We start from the raw sequence: 22,761 nt of genomic DNA, 5'->3' as shown, positions 1-22,761 counted from the left end.
ATAACCCAGGGAATTGTAAAGCGGACGAGCTTGCGACATCAAAATCTACCCTACACATTCCAGGGAAACTAGAATCTGTGGTTATGCCTCTAGCAACATGTAAACTAAGTTTTCAGGACCAGGAGCGAAGAACAACAAATGCTAGATGGTCACAAAGAGGGAGCTGTAAGCATTCCAAAACTATGTAGCCTTATCTAGACTTGAGGTCTACCACTTTGCTGTATCTGGCTAGGACAGACGTGACGGTAACTATCTAATCGGAAAACATGCTGACAGACTGAAGGTTGCCAGTAACGAATTTTGCAGAAGCTGTAGGGACTTCGAAGAAGAAGAGACTATATAGCACCTTCTGTGTGTGTCCCGCACTAGCAGTCAGAAGGAATTCCACTTTAGGTTCTGATTTCTTTGAGAACATGTCTGATTTAGTTGATGTGAACATTCGCAAGTTGTTGGACGTTTTAAAGCGATCTGTATGGTTGAACGACAGGAACTAGAAAACGTCTATGTGCCAGACTGCCACTTGAACCTAACCTAAGTTCGGCTAGGCCGAATTTGTTGAGCACCGCCATGGATTCAGCAAAGAACCACTACTGTGGTACAGGGTATTATAACTTAGTGCATTTGCATGGAGGCCACCGTAGTGCAGAGGTTAGCATGTCCGCCTATGACGCTGAACGACTGGGTTCGAATCCTGGCGAGACCATCAGAAAAAATTTTCGGTGGTTTTTCCCTCCTAATGCTGGCAACATTTGTGAGGTACTATGCCATGTGAAACTTCTCTCCAAAGAGGTGTAGCACAGCGGCATGTCGTTCGGACTCGGCTATAAAAAGGAGGCCTCTTATCATTGAGCTTGAACTTGAATCGGACTGCACTCATTGATATGTGAGAAGTTTGCACCTGTTCCTTAGTGGAATGTTCATAGGCAAAATTTGAATTTGTTTGTATCACCCAAAAGGATGAGAGATAGACCCATTGATAAGTATGCCGATCGAGTCAGAAACACTTTCTGATTCTGTTTAGCTATGTCGCAATTTTCATTCGATCGTCTTCAAATTTGGTACTGCCATGTTTTTCGGCCTAGAGACGAAGCCTATTGAAATTGGTTCAGATTTGGATATAGCTCCCTGCACAACGCTTTCATCGATGCCTACTACAATATCTAATAGGTATGTTCGAAATCGGTTCAGAATTAGATATAGCTCCTAAAACTGCAATAATGTTATCATTTGTCAACCGTAGTTATTGCAGTTTGAACATATTTGCTCGAAATGTGATTAATAACCCATCCGAAAACATCCGGCGAGTTTCATCAAAATTGATTCAAAATAAGAGATTGCTCCCACTTTGTACTTATAGGGTAGGTGTAGGGTATTATACATTCGGCACAGCCCGACTTTTGTCTTTCCTTACCGGTTTTTTAATTAAACTAAAGAACTCGATCCTGGTATAAGTTAAGGACTCTAGGGTTTCAAGAAGCCATAACTAAAACTTGCTTAAATTTGAAATGTAGAGTTTCGACCAAAATCCGGACATATTGAGGGAGTTACAGAAAAAAATCGTAGTACAACCTATTGAGAAGATCGGCTGATAAATGCGTTAGCGAAGGCCTTAAAAGTAAGATTTGATTTGTTTTCTATTGTGCTTATGAATAAAGTCGTCTTAAAGAGCCCTGTTCAAGTCCAGATGTGTGCTTTAAAATCTACTCTAGTTGAGATGGTTGTAAAGCGCCATGATCCATTTGACATCGCCCGCTGATGATATTTCTTGGTCGAAATTGATATCGCTATACGAGATAACCAGTCAAATGCTTCTAGCAACCACATACTTTTGCTGACTTTTAAATGTTTTTTTTTTTTGTTACACTATTCTTTGAATATAAAGCATTAGACAATGGTCTAAAGCCGGACAATATCCTGCAATGAAATTGGAATTTCGATAAGATTTTAAGACCGAAAAATGAAAGCGCAAACAGACAAATATGAGAATTATATCTTAATTTTAAAAAAATTTAAACAACATCGGTATACATAATTAAAATAAAAGAAAAATGCATTGAGCAAAATTTAGAAAAAATCTATTCAGAAATACGCTGACAAAGGCTCTAAAAGTTAAAATGGGGGATATAACTGAATATGAACCGATTTTTATGCAATTCAACAGCAATGTCGGGAGCCATAAGGGAAATTTCATGTGAATCGATTAACAAATGACCACGTTATTAGTCCAAATCGGACGAATATATTGGGTTGCCCAAAAAGTAATTGCGGATTTTTCATATAGTCGGCGTTGACAAATTTTTTCACAGCTTGTGACTCTGTAATTGCTTCTTTTCTTCTGTCAGTTATCAGCTGTTACTTTTAGCTTGCTTGCATTGTATATTTGATTAAAGTTCATTCTAAGTTTTATTAAAAATGCATTTACTTTCTTTTAAAAAAATCCGCAATTACTTTTTGGGCAACCCAATATATACGAGAGCTATATCCAAATCTGAACCGATTTCGACCATAATCCGCATGTTTTGTGGTAGGCGTAGAAGAAAGCGCAGTGCAAAGGTTTAAGAAGATCGGTTGTGAATCGGTTGTCGGGCGATAGATATATATGGGATCTATTTCTGTATATGAACCGATTTATATCAAATTCACCAGTAATGTCGAGAGACTCCCTTGTGTCAGATTTTGTGAGAATAGGTTAATAAATGACGAGCTTGCGAGACTAGGAACTACCTTATCTGTGGGGATGCCTCTAGTGACGTGTAAGCAAAGTTTTCAGGACCAGGCCCGAAGGACAACGAATGATAGGTGGTCAGAAAGAGGGGGCTATGAGCATTCCAAAACTATGTGGCCTAATCTAGACTTTAAGAGGGCTACCGCTTTGATGCCACTAACTAGAACAGACGCCTCAGTCATTGTGTCCGTCATGACAAGTCACTGTGTTATCGGAAAACATGCTGACAAACTTAAGGTTGCCAGTAACGACTTTTGCAGACCTTCTGCGCGTGTGTCCCGCACTAGCAGTCGGAATGAGTTCCACTTTAGGTTCTCATTTCTTTCGATCGGTATACTTATGGATGGGTCTAGCTCTCTTCCTTCAGTAATAGTGTATGGTATACAAATTTTCAGCGGTGGTTAACCTCTCCTAATGCTGGGGGCATTAGTAGGGGGGGGGGAATGGGTACGAGGTCAATGTGACTTACGGTATCATAACGGAACACATAACACTATGTGTAGGGCATGTGGGGAAGATAATGCGATGTTGGAGCATTTCCTATATCATTCGAGCATTTCCTTTTGCGGCTTACCGGCTCCGCCACAAAATACCAGACTTGAACAGACTTAGGACAGTGATATGGAAAACAATTAGGGATTTTGCTAGAAGTACGGAATTCCTGACTAAGATTATTTTCGATGTTACTATTTAGCGCACAAAAAGCCGCCCAGCTAACAACATATTCCGATTTCGGTCCGACAATCGGGTGAATCATCCGATATCGGATCCGATGTCTTACCGACATCGTAACTAAGAATGAGAGAAGTGATTGTCATGTTGTCGGAACGACACGGCTGAGGGAAATCTGATGTATTTACCGCCATATCGTGCCGATATCAGACCGATCTCCGAGCAAAGTTCCAGGAAAATTAGGATGGGAAATTTTACAGCGTACCGATTTGGGACCGAATTCCTAGACGATTTCGGTTTGATTTCCTGACGAATGTCTTACAAAATGCGGACGAATTGGCGGCGAATCGGTCCGATTTCGTACCGATTTCGTACCGATTTCTCGACGAATGTCAACGCAATTCCAAAAAAAAATTGAACAAACAAACAAAACATTCCTCCGACACGCCGTACAGAAATCGTTACGATTTCGTTCCCAATTCGATAAGACCTAAAATTTCCTATCCTAATTTCCCTGGAATTTTGCTCCGACATCGGTCCGATATCGGCTGAATATGGCGGTACAGAAACAAAAAAAATTCCTCAGACTTGTCGAACTGATTTCTTTCCGGATTTGATAAGAATTGTCGTACGTTTCGTCCGACTATGTGCAGACATGTTGGACGCCAGAGAAATCGGATCATATTGTTAGCTGGGCGATTACTTTTTTAACTGTATATGACCCCATAGTGGCATGAGGCACTCTTTTTCAACCTTACCCAAACTTATCGCCAATGCTAAAAACATTTTCATGTTACGAACTGCTGTTTTTGATTCCTCACCTCATACTTATATTTAATTTTCTTGATTTTAATTACGTGAAAGCGAGCGAATAACGAGACTCTTCTCTTTCTCCTCTTTTAGGTGACCTCGAAGCCTGACCTCTACCCATTGGTGTTCACTTGCAATAGTGATAATGGGAAAAATGGTTCCAGTTATCTCATGGTTCAATATTTCCGCAACTACATAGTGCGCCCAGCTGGTTCGCTGTCGGCAGCAAGTACCGTAGACTCGCTAAGCTCTAGTTTTATATGCAACATCAATGAAGCAAATACTCTGGTACCACCGCCGTATTCAAGGGCAGCCAGCCCGGAAATTGGTTTCAGTTCTCACTTTCAGCAGCAGTACATGATGCCGCGTTCAGCATCGCAGCTCGTGTGTCAAAATGTCAGCAATTCGAATTTCATAGGCAGCGGCGGTAATGGAGCTGGACTGGTATCTAGTGGGAACGGTCAATTCGAGCTAAGCAACAGCCCACAAATGTATAGCAGCCGTTCCTCGAACACACACTATGCCACAGTGACGGTGAATGCAACTGTGAATCGCCTGAATAGCAGTGCTACAGGTAGTGATCGAGTCCGAGAAAGGGTAACCAACTTCAATGGCAATCAGCTTGATTACGAAAGTACGCTCTCCTATGAAGACGCGCCCGAATCGGACGAACGCACAAACGATAATATAAATGCCAATGTGATAAATTGTAGTAGTAGTAGTAACGACCTACGCACCTTACCCAATAGCACCGGATTTGTGCAGTCCCAAAGTGACCAACACTTCCGATATATAACGAACAGCAACAGTAGCATCAGTGATATTTTTGTAAACAATAGTTGTGCAGCTGGAATTGGTGGCGGTGGTTCAAACCGTCTACACAGGTCGGAGGATTCGTCTATTGTGGGCTCGATTACCGGAGTTGGAGCCAGTGCGGCCGTGGTACATCCTCAGGCTGGAGGAACACCAGTGATTTACAGCAATGGCTGCATTAAGCCCATCCCTTTGCACCGCGCCAGTACCAATCCCACACAGTTTCATGTAGACGCCTCCTCAAACCGGGAGGCGGTATTGTACCAATCGAATAATTCAATAGGTGGTATCTCAATAACAGTTCCTACTGGAATCGAAGATTCGGCAATTATATGTAATGACAACGAAATTAGAGACTTGCAGCTGTTGAGACGAAGTCTTGAAACCTGCTGCCAACTGCTGCAGCAACAGCAAAAAATTCCCGCAGGTGGTTTTGCCCTGGGCGAATCACCACTGCGGATGAATGAGCTATCAAAGAAGTACATAGATGAGGGACTACTCCGCAGCTATGTGACATCGGGAACCTGTTCTGGCGTTAGCAGCCTGGCCAACATTGGCACCCCAAGTTCACCGCCTCAAGCTACTAGCCCCACAGGCGAAGTAAAGGAAATCCTTGACCAAATCCGACAGCTGCAGGAAGGCGTTACCAAATACGAAGAGGATTTGGCTTTCCGTTCAGTTGGTCGACCCACTCTACATCACACCCTGTCCTCGCCAGCCCCCACCGTGAATCGAACTACACCACATTTAGCTGATTCAGGTGGAAAGCTTCAACGCATCTCAACTATGCCTGAACAACAGTCGCTTGCTGAAGCCGCCAAAGCCAATATTTTAGTAAAATCAATCGCAAGTAACTCACCCACAAACTCCATGACTTCGGTGCCCTCTACATCCTCTGTATTGGTGGGCACTCAGCCCAACAAACTAACCAATAGCAAGTCTTCGTTGAGTGGTGGCGGTAGTGGCAGCGGCTCGGCCAGTGCTATTGGCGGCTTCATATTCTCGTCCTCAACGTCGAAGCGTCCCTCCACTCTGCAGCACAGTAAGAAACGTTTCTATACATCGAAACCACCCAACAAAGCTATGTACATTCCCATGATGGCCACCAACCAGGTGCCTACTAGCAGTCGCTGCACCATGCTTAAGAGTCCTGTGACCAGTGTAGTAAATTCCAATTTCTTTACGAACCGTGGCAATCGACAACGCAAATGTTGGATTTCCAGATCGGCTCCGACCACACCTGCCACGCCCCTTCCTCCCAGCTATATGGATGACGATAGTCCTCTGCTGAATGAACAAGACGAAGATCAAGAGGGAGAGCAAAACGCAGAAATGGATTCTTAGTTTTCTGCATCAAATCCATTAAGGAATTTTAAAACAAGGTCCAAATAGATAATGTCAGATTATATCGAGTTACAGAAACATAATTTTTTTGCAGCCATATAGCTCTTGGAAAGTTATGTGAAATTTAGAATGGTATGAGCTTCAGTATTGATGACACAGTAATCAGACTGCACTCCACATTTGGGATTAGAATGGCAAGGTATTGAGCATATGCATACCCATGAAAATCGTATTGAGAAGAAGAGAGAAATGAAAATGTAAATTATACAGTGAGGTCCATCTGTTATCCATTTAGTCCCTTTTATCAACGTACCCATGGACTTTTCCCAAATTACTGTTGAGAATCCATTTTTAAAGGGTGTCGCCAAAAATTTTGTGCTGAGAGTAAATTTTTAATATGCGTTTTACCTTGAGAGAAATTGAACAACTAAAAATGCTTGTAACTCCTTAGGTAGTTTTCGTAGGTCGGTCTAAGATCGACCACAAAGAACTTGCTCAAGCGATCAACATGTGTTCCTTGTGAGTAGTGAGCCACGTATACCTCTTCACATCTGCATCTTGTATAATCTTCTCTAGCAGGATATTAAAGACATAACGCTTGTCTCTCTGTATGATATCTCATTTCGTATTGAACTCTTCTACTATTCAATAGTCTTTCCTATTCTAACTGACGAACGTGTATCCGTAAGCGTTATCGTATTAAATAGCCTTAAACGCATAGCGTTTTGAGCAAATTGAGCGCTGAGCTGGCTGTCCTCGGTATTGCGTATTCGTTACTATAAACTCTACGTGATAAAAACGACTGTAAATAGGGGAGCATTTGTGGCAACAACTATCTACGGACGGTTATTCTACCTAGAGGTGCAAATAAGTTTGGATACGAGCCAGGAGTGGATGAAACTTGATGCGGATGCAAGCTTAGTGCGAATGCGAGCTAGACGCGAATTTAAGTGCGTTTCCCTCAAGAAACGTAGCAAATGAGGGGAGAAGTCGCTCGGCTAGAATGTTGTAGCACTCGGCCAACTCTTCGAATCGCTGTAGGAATCCTGATAAGACCCCCTTGGTATATTCTGTATCGCTTATAGCGCTACGTTAATTCTATGCTTCGCAATTCTTTCCACTTTTACTTCATCTTCTATGTCTCGTAGTGAGTTTTCGGGTGACGCTCACATCCTTTTTGTTCGGATATGTTCGCTACGCTGTTTTCTTAGGTGATCTCCAGTTAAACCTTCGGTGGCCAACCCTAATTTTTGGCTCTGTTCAAGGAGTTGGTCGCGTTTGAGTAAGTAAATCCAGCTGAGAGATTCTGGGCCAAGATTTGAGGCAGGTTCGGTGTTTCTGCAGTGCGTATTAGCTTCGGGTCCCTGCTCGGGCGCCATTTGTAACGTGGTAAGGTTTAGTCGCCTCCAATTTCATCCTAAGGACCCATTAATATTAAGAGGTAACACAAGTTAATTAGAATCGAGGTCTGACGATAAGGTGACTTTATTGGTTTAATTTAGTGATGGGCACTAAATACCACTATTGAAAAAACCAAACTGTGTTTTTGTGAGTATCATCAAACATGAACTAATGAAATAGTTTTAAAATAGAGTCAGCCGAACGAAGCAACAGGAAGTTGTTTACCCTGTACGCGTACGACCGCATTCCCGCGGGCATAGGAATTTATGCGCGGATGTGTATGCTGCCCATCTATGGTTTAATCCTATGTTACAATGTGCTTGCACTATATATGTGTGTGTATGACAATGTGGCGAAGGGTGAGTAGGTTGTCGTCTTCGGCAATGGAGAGGCCCTCGCAAGTTCATGGCCCCCTTATTGCTGCTTCTCTCCGATGCAGTTGCCGAAGGCAGGCGATATATTGTTGATCGGTAATTTTTGGTGGGCGTTGATGCGGGCTCGGCGGGTGTAATTTCGATGTTGGGCCACAAGTTATAGGCCTCTTATTGATGCTCTGTAGATGACGAAAATATGGTAAGTGTCGACCTCTCCTTCTTAAGTCCTTTCTTAGATCTGACGCAGTGTGAATATGGTAGATTTACCACATTTAAAGCCGCATTGATAGGGCCCAAATATCTCCTTGACTTTAGATTTTAATCTTTCACACAGTACACTCGAGAGTATCATATATGTATACTTCCTATCAGTGTGTCACCTCCGGTCTGTAATAATTCAGGTGGCAACCCATCGATTCCTCTTGCCTTATTGGTAATTACTACTAGTTGGACCAGAAGACAAACCATTATTAGGGATTTCGCAGAATTTTGGGACAGTGAGTTGTGTTAAGCCCTTTGATATCTCTCTGCAATTTGGCCCAGATCGGTCCAGTTTGAATATAGCTGACATATAGACCGATCTCTCGATTTAAGGTTTAGGGCCCATAAAAGGCGCATTTATTGTCGGATGTCGCCGAAATTTGGGAAAGTGAGTTGTGTTAGGGCCTTCGACATCCCCCTTCATTTTTGCCCAGATCGGTCCAGTTTGAATATAGCTGCTCTCTCGATCGAACCCATAAAAGGCGCATTTATAATCCGATTTCACTGAAATTTGACTCAGTGACTTATGTAAGGCTCTACGACATCCGTGTCGTATATGGTTCAGATCGATCTATATTTGGATATAACTACCAAAAAGACCAATATTTAGCTCTACAAAATTGAACAATGACTTATACTTATTAGACCACACAATGTTCGTGACGAATTTGGTCCAAGTCAGACCATATATCCTTTTAGCTGCTATGGGGGCATAAATTATGATTTTTCGGCGGATTATGACGAAAGGTGGTTTACATATATACCCAAGGTTCTGAGTATCCAAAGTTCGGCCGGGCCGAACTTAACGCCTTTTTATTTGTTTTTTTTTTATTTCTTCTTATACCCACCGTCAATGGACAAGTTTGCAACATCTACCAATATTCAACTCCAATTATATGTATTCTTGATCGCCGTCTTAATTGGACTATATCTTTAAAAAGCCCCCATATATATAGATGTCCCGATTTTACTTCTTAAGCCCCTAGAGGACGCAATTCTTATCCAAAATTTCAGTCAAATCAGACAAAAAATTGCGGCTTCCAAGGGCTCAAGAAGTCAAATCGGGATATCGGTTTATATGGGAGCTATATCAGGTTATAGACCGATTTGGACCGTACTAAGTACATTTGTTCGAAGTCATAGCAGAATACTATGTGCAAAATTTCAGCCAAATCAGACAAAAATTGCGGCTTCCAGGGGCTCAAGAAGTCAAATCGGGAGATCGGTTTATATGTGAGCTATATCAAGTTATAGACCGATTTTACCGTACTTGGCACAGTTATTGGAAGTCGTAACGGAACACCATATGCAAAATTTCAGCCAGATCGGACAAAAATTGCGGCTTCCAGGGACTCAAGAATTCAAATCGGGAGATCAGTTTAAAAGAGAGCTATATCTAAATCTGAACCAATGTGGCCCATTTGCAATCGCCAATGACCTACATCAATATTAAGTATCTGTGCAAAATTTCAAGAGGCTAGATTTACGTATTCGACCGCTACCGTGATTTCAACAGACGGACGGACATGGCGAGGCGTTCAAGATTATATATACTTCATGGAGTCTTAGACGAATATTTCGAGGTGTTGCAAACGGAATGACTAGATTAGTATAGCCCCATCCTATGGTGGTGGGCATAAAAATATGTGTTTAAAGTGTTTTTTTATGTTGTCGGAGCGGAGCGGTTTTTGAGAAAGGAAACCGCTCCGCTCTTGGTTTTAAAAAATTACCTCCCGCTCGGGCAAAATTAGGCCTGCTCCGCTCCTAATAACTGGTCGAGTGGACCTTTTGCGCTTGCTGCTCGTGGTGGCTTAATTTTACGTCCGTTAGACTTAAGATATTCTTCCTTCCTATTTTAGAGTTTAGTTTGCTTGCATGATTTTAATGCATTGCGCGGGACACCATTTAAATGTTCATAAAATACATCCTTGGTTTGTTCGTCCTTGTCTCCTGTCTGGGGATGAGCCCAGATAAGACTGATATAAAAGAATTTGTCTATAATGCAGATTGTGCCAAATTCATGTTTTGCCTATGGTGCAGTCCGTCACCATTCAATGTTGTTGTTATGCCTCTCCCATTCCATTGGACTTCCGGTAAAGCGGTAATATTGGCCTTGTACTCTTCCATTACATCCTCCTGCACCATCTCGGTAAGGAGTTAACACAATTTCAGATGCAGATCCTCAGTTCATGGCCCTTAACTCGTTTGCGGGGTTCGTCATACCTATTTAAACAAACAATTTTAACAGCATTCCAGAATAACGAGCTATTGTGCAACAAAGAGATTGTGCGATCTGTACTTGATAGCGTAGAACTTTAAGAATTAACCCATGCATTGTAGTATTTACTTAGAATTTTTTTTAGTCTTAACTTTATTTAAAATAATAATTCTATATATATAGTTATATTGGTAAACATATTAGATGATGCTAATGTATGTGATACATAGAGAAAAAAATAATTTTTGTAAGTTGAGTACTAGCATTCGTTTTGTGTTAACCTCGTTAGTTAAATAGCTATTACTAAATAAAAATTTGATTGACATTTCCAGATAAACACAAAAGTTTGAGCATTGCTTAAATTCAACGAAGTTAGTTTCAATTATCGTGAAATAATAAATAATAAAATTTGTATAATCATGAAATATTCCTTTTAAAGTCCTCCTTTTCTTAATCCAGAATTTCAGAAGATTTTTAATTCTTTCATCAAGTATCTGTCTGTAAAAGTTCTTCTTTTTGTTTGAATATGAAGTTGTTGTTTAAAGACAAATTTCATAATTTTGTAAAAGACTCGTAAGTTTGTTTCTGAAATTTCAATAATGTTTAAAATAATGTTAAAGTGCTAAGTTTGAAAACAAAATTAAAAAATCCCAGAGGCCGACTTGAAACCTTGATTTCATATGGATTCTTAAGCTCTTAGCATTTATTCAATATAAATTATGAGATATACCTAAACGTGATATTGAACGATAGTATTATAGCGAATTTTTGAATGAACAACTTTTGAAGCTTATGCAGTTTAAAACAAGTAAGAGTGTGCTAAGTTCGGCCGGGCCGTATCTTATATACCCTCCACCATGGATCGCATTTGCCGAATTCTATGTGCGGTATCTCTTTTTTGGCAAAACTAAGAATATTGAGCTATATCAAGTTATAGTCCGATTCGGACCATAAATGAATGCCGAACATTGTAGAAGTCATTGTGTAATATTTCAGTTCATTCGGATAAGAATTGGGCCTTGTAGGGGCTTAAGAAACGAAATCGGGAGATAGGTTTATATGGGAGCTATATCAAGCTATTGATCGATTCAGACCATATTGAACACGTATGTTGAAAGTCATGAGAGAAGCCGTTGCACAAAATTTCTGCCAAATCGGATGAGAATTGCGCCCTCTAGAGGCTCACGAAGTCAAAATCGCAGATCGGTTTATATGGCAGCTTTATCAGGTTTTGTACCGATTTGCGCCATATATAGCACAGTTATTGGAAATCATAACAAAACACCTCAGGCAAAATTTCAGCCAAATGGAATGAGAATAACGCGCTCTATTGGCTCAAGAAGTCAAGACCCAAGATCGGTTTATATGGCAGCTTTATCAAAACATGGACCGATTTGAACCATACTTAGCGCAGTTGTTGGAAGTGCTACCAAAACACCACGTGCAAAATTTCAGTCAAATCGGACGAGAATTGCGCCCTCTTGAGGCTCAAGAAGTCAAGATCGCAGTTCGATTTATATGACAGCTATACTAGATTATGAACCGATTTGAACTATACTTAACACAGTTGTTGAAAGTGATAATAAAACACTATGTGCGAAATTTCAGTTAAATTGGACGAGAATGGCGTCCTCTAGAGGCTTAAAAAGTCAAGACCCAAGATCGGTTTATTTGGCAGCTATATCAAAACATGGATCGATTTGAACCATACTTAGAGCAGTTATTGGAAGTGCTACCAAAACACTACGAGCAAAATTTCAGTCAAATCGGATGAGAATAACGCGCTATATTGGCTCAAGAGTCAAGATCCAAGATCGGTTTATATGACAGCTATACCAGATTATAAACCGATTTGAACCATACCTGGCGCAGTTGTTGGAAGTGATACCAAAATACCACGTGCAAAATTTAAGTCAAATCGGATGAGAATAGCGCCCTCTAGAGGCTCAAGAAGTCAAGACCCAAAATTGGTTGATATGGCAGCTATATCAAAACATGGATTGATTTGAACCATACTTAGCGCAGTTATTGGAAGTGCTACCAAAACACTACGAGCAAAATTTCAGTCAAATCGGATGAGAATAACGCGCCCTATTAGCTCAAGAGTCAAGACCCAAGATCGGTTTATATGACAGCTATATTAGGTTATTTACCGATTTGCGTCATACTTAGCACAGTTATTGGAAGTTATACCAAAACACCACGTGCAAAATTTAAGTCAAAACGGACGAGGCTCAAGAAGTTAAGACCGGTTTATATGGCTGCTATATCAAAACATGGACCGATTTGGCCCATTTACAATCCCAACCGACCTACACCAATAAAAAGTATTTGTGTAAAAATTCAAGCGGCTAGTTTTACTCCTTCGAAAGTTAGAGTTCTTCCGACAGACAGACGAACGGACGGACAGACGGACGGACATGGCTAGATCGACTAAAAATGACATGAGGGTCAAAAATATACATACTTTATGGGGTCTCAGACGCATATTTCGAGGTGTTACAAACAGAATGACGAAATTAGTATACCCCATCCTATGGTGGAGGGTATAATGAGTGGAAGCTGCAAGAGTTTTTGGGCATTGTAAACAACTGTTTTGAAAATTTCTAAAAATGTATGAACATTTTAATAGCAATTCTGAAAGGACCTTAACATCGATAGAATGTCATAAACTGAACACAGAAAAATGGATAATTAAATAAACACAGAAGCGACATGCGTAAATTTAAACACAAATATTGTAAGCTTTTAATGTTAGTGTTAATAAAAAAAATTGATTTTTTTTATAAAAACAAAAGACTTGTTAGACTTGTACAAGTACATTCAAACTCCTGCCTCTAGAGTTTGGTAATTATTCTCCTCTAGGGGTTTCAAAATTAAAATCATTTTCGATGTGATTGTGAACTTGTGACACATATGTATGTACGAAAGATAACTACAAGAGTTGTGTAAAATAGTCATCATCTGTAAACTCAGTATTAAATATATTTTATTAAAAACAATTTCAATAATTACCGAAAAAAATAATACAATACAACAACAAACCTACCCAAATATATACACCAAAAAACAATAGAAGCATTTTTACATGGAAACAAAAAAAACGCCATTTGTATTGGATAATATGAAGATTAGTCATATTTGTCATAAATTTTGTTTCTGTGTAACAGTGTTTTTTGTTTTGTCTACAGCACAGCTTAGAGATATACATATAATCAGTTAATGGAATATCACTTCACCGAAATAAGTAACGGAGAAGACAATTTCCCAGGGATCAATTCTGGATCCTATTCTATTTTCTTTATATAGCAACGACCTGCCAGACCAGCACTCATTTTGCAAGGCCCACATGTATGCGGGTAATGTTCAGGTCTATATAAGTAGTCGAAAGGAATATCTAGAAGATCATGTCGGGATGCTGAACCATGACCTGTCTCGGATTTATAAATGGGCAAATGCTAATGGTTTGTGACTTAATCCCCTCAAGCCCAAGTGCATGGTTATTAAGAAAAGGGTTTCACGTTACACTTGCGACCCCATTGTTGTGGTTGCTAATCAGAGATTAGAGATCGTGGCTCGTGCGAAGAACTTGGGGGGTGACATTCAACAGTACCTTGTCATGGACAGACCATATTAATGCAGCTGTTGGTCAAGGGTATTCTAAGCTTCGCTCGCTTTGAGCCACTCAGCAATTTACTCCTCTTTGGGTAGGAATACTGTTGGCAAAATCATATATAATACCTAGTGAACTATTTGCTAACTGCGATTCTCGAAACAGCCGGAAAATCCATACATTCTACAACAGTGTAGTACGCTACGTGTAATGTTTTCGTCGCCGTGACTCCACATTCCAATACTCCAGATCTATATATGGTGTATCATTTTGAGACGTGTTGCTCATGAGGTCTTTGACCTTTTTCACAAGATAAAATATACACAAGCACCATTTCATTTATTTGAGAGAATTAGATTCGCAAGGTCGAACCGAGGATATAAATTGATACCAATGATGCACCTTAGCTTAGTCTCTTAATGGCTTCTATGGCATATACGCCGTTCAACTTTGGAACTCGCTCCCACATGACCTTCAAACTATCAGTAGCGCTGTATCTTTCAAAGGTAAATTACCAAGGCAGCCGGTTGTACGTACCGGATTGACCCGATGTAGTCCTTCATCGGCAAGGGCTGCGGCCTCAGTGTACAACACATTACTACAACAAAACTAGATCCCTTTAGAGATTCTAGTTAAGGCTTGGTAAAAAAATATGTTAAGTGTCTGATATTGATTTGTAAAATTTATAACAATATTATTTATAACAAAAAATTTATAACAATATTATTTATATTTTTGTTTTATTACTCAAAATATAAATCCTATTTCCATTTTGTTAGTTTTATGTTTTTCTTGGTATATTTTAATTTTTTACTTTTATATTTATTTATTTATACTTTGTCTAAAAATTGTAAATTTTTAAATGATTAAACTCCCGTACTATAATCTTAAGAACATACGATCTTGTTATACGGGTGTCAATAAATTACAAAATTACAAATTACAATTTCTAGAAGGGGCCTTACTTTTTGATATACACGATATGTATATAACATTCCAAACATTTAATACATTGATTTATTTATTTCACTTGGGCACCTACAAGATCCTGTATGGGCGAAAACTTTCCTACACCCAAAACATTTTGAAACTCAACACTAGTTAAAATGAACTAAATTTGAGAAATATTAAACTTCCTATTGCGCTAAAGAATAATATGATAGTTGCCAGTTCAACAATTTCTTCATAGCTACGAAATTGTTTATACATAGTGTTAGTTCACTTTTAACTTCCCACAGGTAAAATATGAACTAAAGAGCATTGAAAAGTAAAGATAACATTATTGAAATAATCGCATTTTTCGAAAACTCTGGAGCATCCAATTGGACACATCTTAATTACTTAACCTATTTATTTCCGCCTGTCTCCCATCCCCACGCTATCAATTGCTTAGATATTGTGAAGAATTCAGATTTAATATGAAACATTGCAATTATAAATTAAATAAAACTTTAACTTTTGTCCCAGCCGAGTATTGAACTCTTGGTTCAATACGATTGCGTCCAACTATTGTCGAATGTGGCTTTAATTTGAATCATGTCTTTAAAGTCCTAAAGTTTTCCTAATTTATTGGAGATAAAATAAGAAATGGAGGTAGAACTAGAAATCATAATTACGAAGAGATTTCCACATTGTTGCAGTTGTAAACTTTTTTCTTTCCTTGTTCATTAATTTTTACTCAATAGATTAAATAAATAATTGATGTCAAATGACCTAGAGTCAACCCTAGGTTAGGTTGGGTATGAGTGGCAGTCCTTTACAGACTTACTCAGACAATTTTAAATCCATTGTGATACCACAGTAGCGACAGACCAAGGCTTCTGGCGGGAGTCGAACCCATGACCCCTGCACTGATAATCCAAGCACGCTACCAACTCGGCTACCGGGGCGCCCAGCGTCCACCCTATGTGTGATATAAAACTTGCTCTCCTAAATAAAATAATAATTATTTTATTGAGTTAAAATAATATTATTTTAACATCATGAAAGTATGTGTCAGAGGGCAACCCACCTCCCCCTATCCTACCCAAAAAAAAGGAATTAAAAATAATATATGAAGGCCGATCAGGATAGAATAGGACAGCAGTTAAAGGTCTTTGGTAGTAGAGTACCAAATTGGGGTAGACACAGGAGGACCTATAGATCTTTAAAAATGTGGAATGTAACAACAACAAAAATTAATTAGCGTGGATCTAAACGAGACCCGTTGCCCTGAATATCTTGATAGCCAACTTCAAAATGCTTTGGGGGTCGTCTCACTCCTTAAACTCCCCCTACACCAATGGCAATTGGGGCTTAAATAAAAGAAATTTGAGAGTAGAGAGTTGACTAGGGCGGACCGCCCCACCTCCAAAGCCCGCGAATTTGATATATGGGGGTCCACCTCACCCCCAAAAATACTCCCATACCGGACATATTTACCGACCACAGCAATCCAAGGTTCAAATGAAAGGTATTTGGGAGTAGAGCACCAATATGATATCCACAATGGGGCGTAATATCCAAAGCCCGCCAAATGGAAATATAGACCAATAATGACAATATGGGGCGCAAATGAAAGGTATTTCAGACCACCACGAATTTGATATATGGGGGTCCACTATTAAGAAGTCAGCTAATGCAAGAAGACGAAGAATGTTTCGAATTGTTTTCAATTAAAAGGTTTTATTAGAAGTAACAAGAAAATATGTTACAAATGAAAAATCTGTATACTATGTGAGAAATTACTTCAAAGACTATCTTGGTAAAACATAAAAAGTAATAAATGAAAGTAACAAAGTGTTATTGTTAAAATAAATCCAATATCCACCTCACCCCTAAAAATACACCCATACCGGACATATTTACCGACCACAGCAATATAAGGTTCAAATGAAAGGTATTTGGGAGTAGAGCACCAATATGATATCCACAATGGGGCGAAATATCTGAAATGCCGTACCAGCACACCCATGGCAGTTTAAGGCACAGATAAAATAAGAGAGTGAAAGAAGGCGCAACGAAGCGGGCCCTGTTCAGCTAGTTCAGGTAATAACGAATTCTATCTTTCGTTTGTAGTTTGTTGTAGAAGTTGCCAGAGAAGACTCCTCATCTTATTATCCTTTCATTGTTGTGTAATATCTAAGTTGCTTTAGAAGTTGATCTAACTATGGTGTTTTAACTGACTGTGAAATTTCAGTAGCCAGTGTTACCCTAACCGTTCATAGTTCGGACTATGGGTTGTACGCGTCCCTACTTAATGAAAAGTGGAACGAACGAAACCCTATTGAAATAACATTAAAAAACAACTTTATGGAATACCTTCTTCAAGAAGTTTAGGAACATCCACTTTAAAACAGGGTTGCAGTGAACAATTTTTTTTTTTATTATAGAGGAAAATACAGTTTCTCTAAAGGTTCATTCAACAATGTATAATCTGATTTAGTTTGCAAGCAGGCGGATTATATGTATATCTCTAAAAACAAACAACCTTAAGCAAACATACACTACAAACATATTAAAAAAAGCAAAAATAACAACAGTGCCTTTTACACAATGAAACATAGAGAAAAATTAATTAAATAAAACACCTATATAACTAACCTTTTCTGAATAGTTGACAAGACGTTTGAAAACAACAAGGACAATAGCTTGCAATACAACATCTTGAATTTAATATGTTGTGAACTATTAAGAAATCGTTAGCCTACACAAACGATTATAAAACACGGTACAAAATCCCCATATAGAAAATAAACAAAAGATAATTTTTTAAAAATGGGTACTATGTTCAACTCTAAAATTATTTTATTATATAAAAATATGAGAAATTCATTTGCCTTATTTCATCATAAGACATCGTTTATAAATTTCTGACTTATAATAAATGTTCCTTATTGTGGATGTCATTCTTTTAATGAATCTGCTCCATTCATTTGGCAAATACTGCACACTTCATTCAATTTGAACTGCTGCGCAAGCAGGCAAGACCTTCATGTGCCTATGTGATTAGGCGCGAAAAATTTCTTAAGAACAGCGCCTGCATACTAAGGTTCTTGCTTTTACACGAGGAAGTAGGAGATTTTGGTCGTTCGTGAAATGTTTAAAGGGTAGTTCTTCATATATTCCAACTCTTATTAAAGTTGATGAGGCTAACCTGTTGGCTGATATATTTATAGGGAACTCTTCCCTGCCGGTAGCAATCATCCCCTCTCCTCAATCGAAAATGTATCTGGCGCCTTGCCCCAGATATTTTTTCGAACTTGTGGAGTTAAAAGGGTTCTTGAGAATCTAGACGTTAATAAGTCCCCGGGCCCGGATGGCATATCAACATTTGTCTTGCGCAGGTGTTTTTCGATGCTTGCTCGTCCATTACGCAACCTTTTCAAACCAATACCCATGGAGGGTGAGGCAAACAGCACTGCGAATTATCGGCCAATTGCGATATGCTCCTCTTTCTATAAGGTTATGGAGAGCATGGTTAATCACCATCTTGTTAGGTATTTAGAGTCTGATGGCCTTCTTACCGACCAACAGAATGGGTTCCGCAGAAATCGCTTTATGGGCGATCTCATGGCACTTCTGTCGGAACGTTGGAGTCGCTCAATCAACCAGTTTGGTAAGAGTAAGGTTGTGGCTCTGATTTAAGTGACCCAAGAACTTAAATCGAGAGATCGGTCTATATGGCAGCTATATCCAAATCTGAACCGATCTGGGCCAAATTGAAGAAGGATATCGAAGGGCCTTACATAACTCACGGTCTCAAATTTCGGCGAGATTGGATAATAAATGCGCCTTTTATGGGCCCAAAACCTTAAATCGGGAGATCGGTCTATATGGCAGCTATATCCAAATCTGGACCGATCTGAGTCAAATTGAAGAAGGATGTCGAAGGTCCTGACACAACTCACTGTCACAAATTTCAGCAAAGTCGGATAATAAATGTGGCTTTTATGGGTCTAAGACCCTAAATCGGCGGATCAGTCTATATGGGGGCTATATCAAGATATAGTCCGATATAGCCCATCTTCAAACTTAACCTGCTTATGGACAAAAAAAGAATCTGTGCAAAGTTTCAGCTAAATATCTCTATTTTTAAAGACTGCAGCGTAATTTCAACAGACAGACGGACGGACATGGCTAGATCGTCTTAGATTTTTACACTGATCAAGAATATATATATAATTTATAGGGTGGGAAATGGATATTTCGATGTGTTTCAAACGGAATGACAAAATGAATATACCCCCGTCCTACGGCGGTGACTATAAAAAGGAGTTTCTGCAATTATGTTTTAAAATATCTAATACGACAGCCGTTGTGTTCCAAAAAATAGAGCTTTTTTGACGATAAACTTTTAACAAAACAAGTAAAAGCGTGCTAAGTTCGGCCGGGCTGAATCTTGGCAACCCACCACCATGGAATCTGGTAAAATATGGAAGCTATATCTGTTTATAGACCGAATTGGACCGTACTTGGCACAGTTTTTGAGAGTCGTAACATAAAATTTCAGCCAAATCGGATAAAAATCGCGGCTTGTAAGTCCTCAAGAAGTGAAATCGGGCGATCGGTTTATAAGGAAGCTATATCATGTTTTTGACCGATGTGGATCGTACTAGTTGTTGCAAGTCACAACACAACACTATTTGCAAAATTTCAGCTAAATCGGACAATAAATGAGGCTTTCAGGGACTCAAGAAGTCAAATCGGGAGATCGGTTTATAAGGGAGCTATATCAGCTTTTTGACCGTTTGGACCGTACTTGACACAGTTGTTGGAAGTCATAACAAAACACTATGTGCAAAATTTTTGCCAAATCGGAAAAAAATTGCAGCTTCCATGCCTCAAGAAGTCAAATCGGGAGATCGGTTTATATGGGAGCTATATTAGGTTATAGACCGATTCGGACCGTACTTGGAAGTCACAGTTGTTGGAGGTCATAACAGTACACTATGTGCAAAATTTTAGCCCAATCAGATGAAAATTGAGGCTTCCAGGGGCTCAAGAAGCCAAATCGGGAGATCAGCTTATATGGGAGCTATATCAGGTTCTTGACCCATGTGGTACAGTTATTGAAAGTAATAACAAAACACTGACTGAAACACAGCCAAATCGGTCAAAAAATGCCAAATCCGGTGAAAATTGAGGCTTCCAGGGGCTTAAGAAGTCAAAACGGGAAATAGGTTTATATAGGAGCTATATCAGGTTATAGACCAATTCGGACCGTACTTGGCACAGTTGTTGGAAGTCATAACTAAACACAGTGTACAAAATTTCATCCAAATCGAATGAAAATGGAGGTTTCCAGGGGCTCAAGAAGTCAAATAGGGAGATCGGTTTATATGGGAGCTATATCTAAATCTGAACTGATATGGCCCATTTGCAATCCTCAATGTTAAGTATCTGTGCAAAATTTCAAGCGGCTAGCTTTACGCATTCGACCTCTATCGTGATTTCGACAGACTGAGGGATGGACATGGCTAGTTCGACTCAGAATGTCGAGACGATCAAGAATATATATACCTTATGGGGTTCTAAATCAATATTTCGATGTTTTTCAAACGGAATGACTAGATTAGTATACTCCTATCCTATGCTGGTGAGTATAATAAAAGTCCTTTTATACTTGATCCATATGTTGGAGAGCAAAACAAAAACAAATTGCTTCTTTCAATTAGAGGTGTGGACTTGTTACTTAAGAGCGAAACGCAGATCGAGCAATGGAACGAAATTAGGGAAAGGAAACACAAGTGTTAGAATGGCAAAAAAGCAATGGATTTGTATTTTCTATCGATTGTCGATCTTACCAGTACAACAGGTGAAGTTGAACAATAGGATAGTTCGGGCAAATCTGTCGGAGGTTGTGCGTAGGTATGATTGATTCTTTAATGTTTTTAGGAATTCATGGTTTGGGCTTTTTTTGATGTAGTTTATGTTTTTTCACATAAACAACATATTAGGTCTATTCGTGTACTTTTCCAGTAAAAAAATTTGCAGGAGAGAGAGAGAACAGATTTGAATCTCTTTCGTTATTTATTTGAACAAAACAGCTGGTTTTCAAGACAACATCAGACAATTGTTACTGCGAAAACCCTCTTGCAGAAATATGCAATACTCTCAAAATTTTGCTCAATATCACGCACTCTCTGGCTCTCTCTTCAGCTGGCAAATAAAGTGCGCGAACGACTTCCAGTAAAAGTTTTGTGCAAATTTGGACACATTTTTAGTACTCACACGCTCTTATTATGTAATGATCTTTCTCTTCTTTTCACTCATAAGACCGTGAAGACAATTGGAATTATACGAATATAGTACCCATTCAACTACACGGTGCACAAAAGCATAAAGACGCAAAAGTAGTAAAAAAAATCTACAAGGCAATTCATGGTCATATTTAAATAAGTTTTTTTTTTTAGGTTAGTAATCGGCATTGTAGGTTCTTAATCTAAGAATCAAATTGAGCCAATATATATAGAAAAAATAAATGAAATCTAGCAAATAGTAGACTTAAGAGGCCAACTACATCGATATTGGGCAATCTGAGAATTGTGAAATGAATACTAACAACATTACACCAGCCTAGCAATACTTGAAGGGCATGGGGTTTACGAGTATTGTAAATTATGTTACTATAATGGAATGATTACAATTATTGCACTATGAAGGCTTAGTCGTACTAAATACATAGATGGCTTCATGTGCAAGCTCCAAGTTCTAAGAATTATTTAAAGCTTTCCAGATGTATCCTTTGACAAAATCCACATGATGGTGATTGTACATCGTAGTTTCTTGTCAAAGTTCAGCATTTCTAGGAGAGTATTTGCAAAATCAGATTTAAGTTAATCTAAGCAAACCACTTTATTATGAGCATGCGTAATTGTATTTGTATTATTGCAATTGAATTAAGAATAATGAAAAATTGTTTAAACTCAGTGTACTCAATAAGTATGTATGTATTTTATTTGCCAATTTCCTAGTAATATTGTAAACTTTTGCGTTGTATAAAGAATTACTAACTGAAGGATTCTACTAGTTAGATACTAAACAAATACAATTTAAATTCCATTAAGGTTTTAATATAGTATTATAAGAATTCAAACAATAAATATATATATATTAAACAAATGCTAATTTACAGCTATTGATATTGTAGTTTTTCATTTAAGGCATAGTATGCAGGTGCTAAATTCGGCCGGGCCGAATCTTGGGAACCCACCACCATGGATTCTGCTAAAAATTTATACAAAATTAATTTAATAACTTCTGTCAAGCCAGGAAAAATTAAAGCTTCTAGGAACCGCAGAAGGATGTTCCAGAGACCGGTTTACTTGGGAGCTATATCAGGTTATAAACTGAATTGGACCGTATTTGGCATAGTTGTTGCAAATCGTAACAGAACACCACATGCAAAATTTCAGCCAAGTCGGACAAAAATTGAGTTTTGTAAGGACTCAAAAGTCAAATCGGGAAATCGGTTTACATGGGAGCTATATCAGGTTATAGACCGATTTGGGCAGTACTTGGCACAGTTGTTGGAAGTCGTAGCAGAACA

At 38.9% G+C, this 22,761-nt stretch overlaps 1 protein-coding gene across 2 annotated transcripts in view; it reads left to right on the top strand.

The window, feature by feature from the left end:
* The window catches only part of LOC106080773 (uncharacterized), a 49,608-nt gene extending 38,565 nt beyond the window's left edge, over positions 1-11,043 (top strand). The window contains exons 4-5 of one of the 2 annotated variants that reach the window (XM_059367625.1): positions 4,301-6,402; positions 6,459-11,043. In XM_059367625.1, the coding sequence (XP_059223608.1) occupies positions 4,301-6,364 (2,064 nt within the window). In that variant the 3' untranslated portion in view covers positions 6,365-6,402; positions 6,459-11,043. Of the gene's footprint in view, positions 1-4,300 lie in introns of both variants that reach the window. The other variant, XM_013242306.2, reaches the window with a different exon arrangement.
* Positions 11,044-22,761: the final 11,718 nt, after the last annotated feature.

This window comes from Stomoxys calcitrans, chromosome 4, assembly GCF_963082655.1.
Source record: "Stomoxys calcitrans chromosome 4, idStoCalc2.1, whole genome shotgun sequence".
Lineage (NCBI taxonomy): Eukaryota > Metazoa > Arthropoda > Insecta > Diptera > Muscidae > Stomoxys > Stomoxys calcitrans.
Note: the sequence above shows the minus strand (reverse complement) of the source record. Positions and strands in the feature narration are given on the sequence as shown.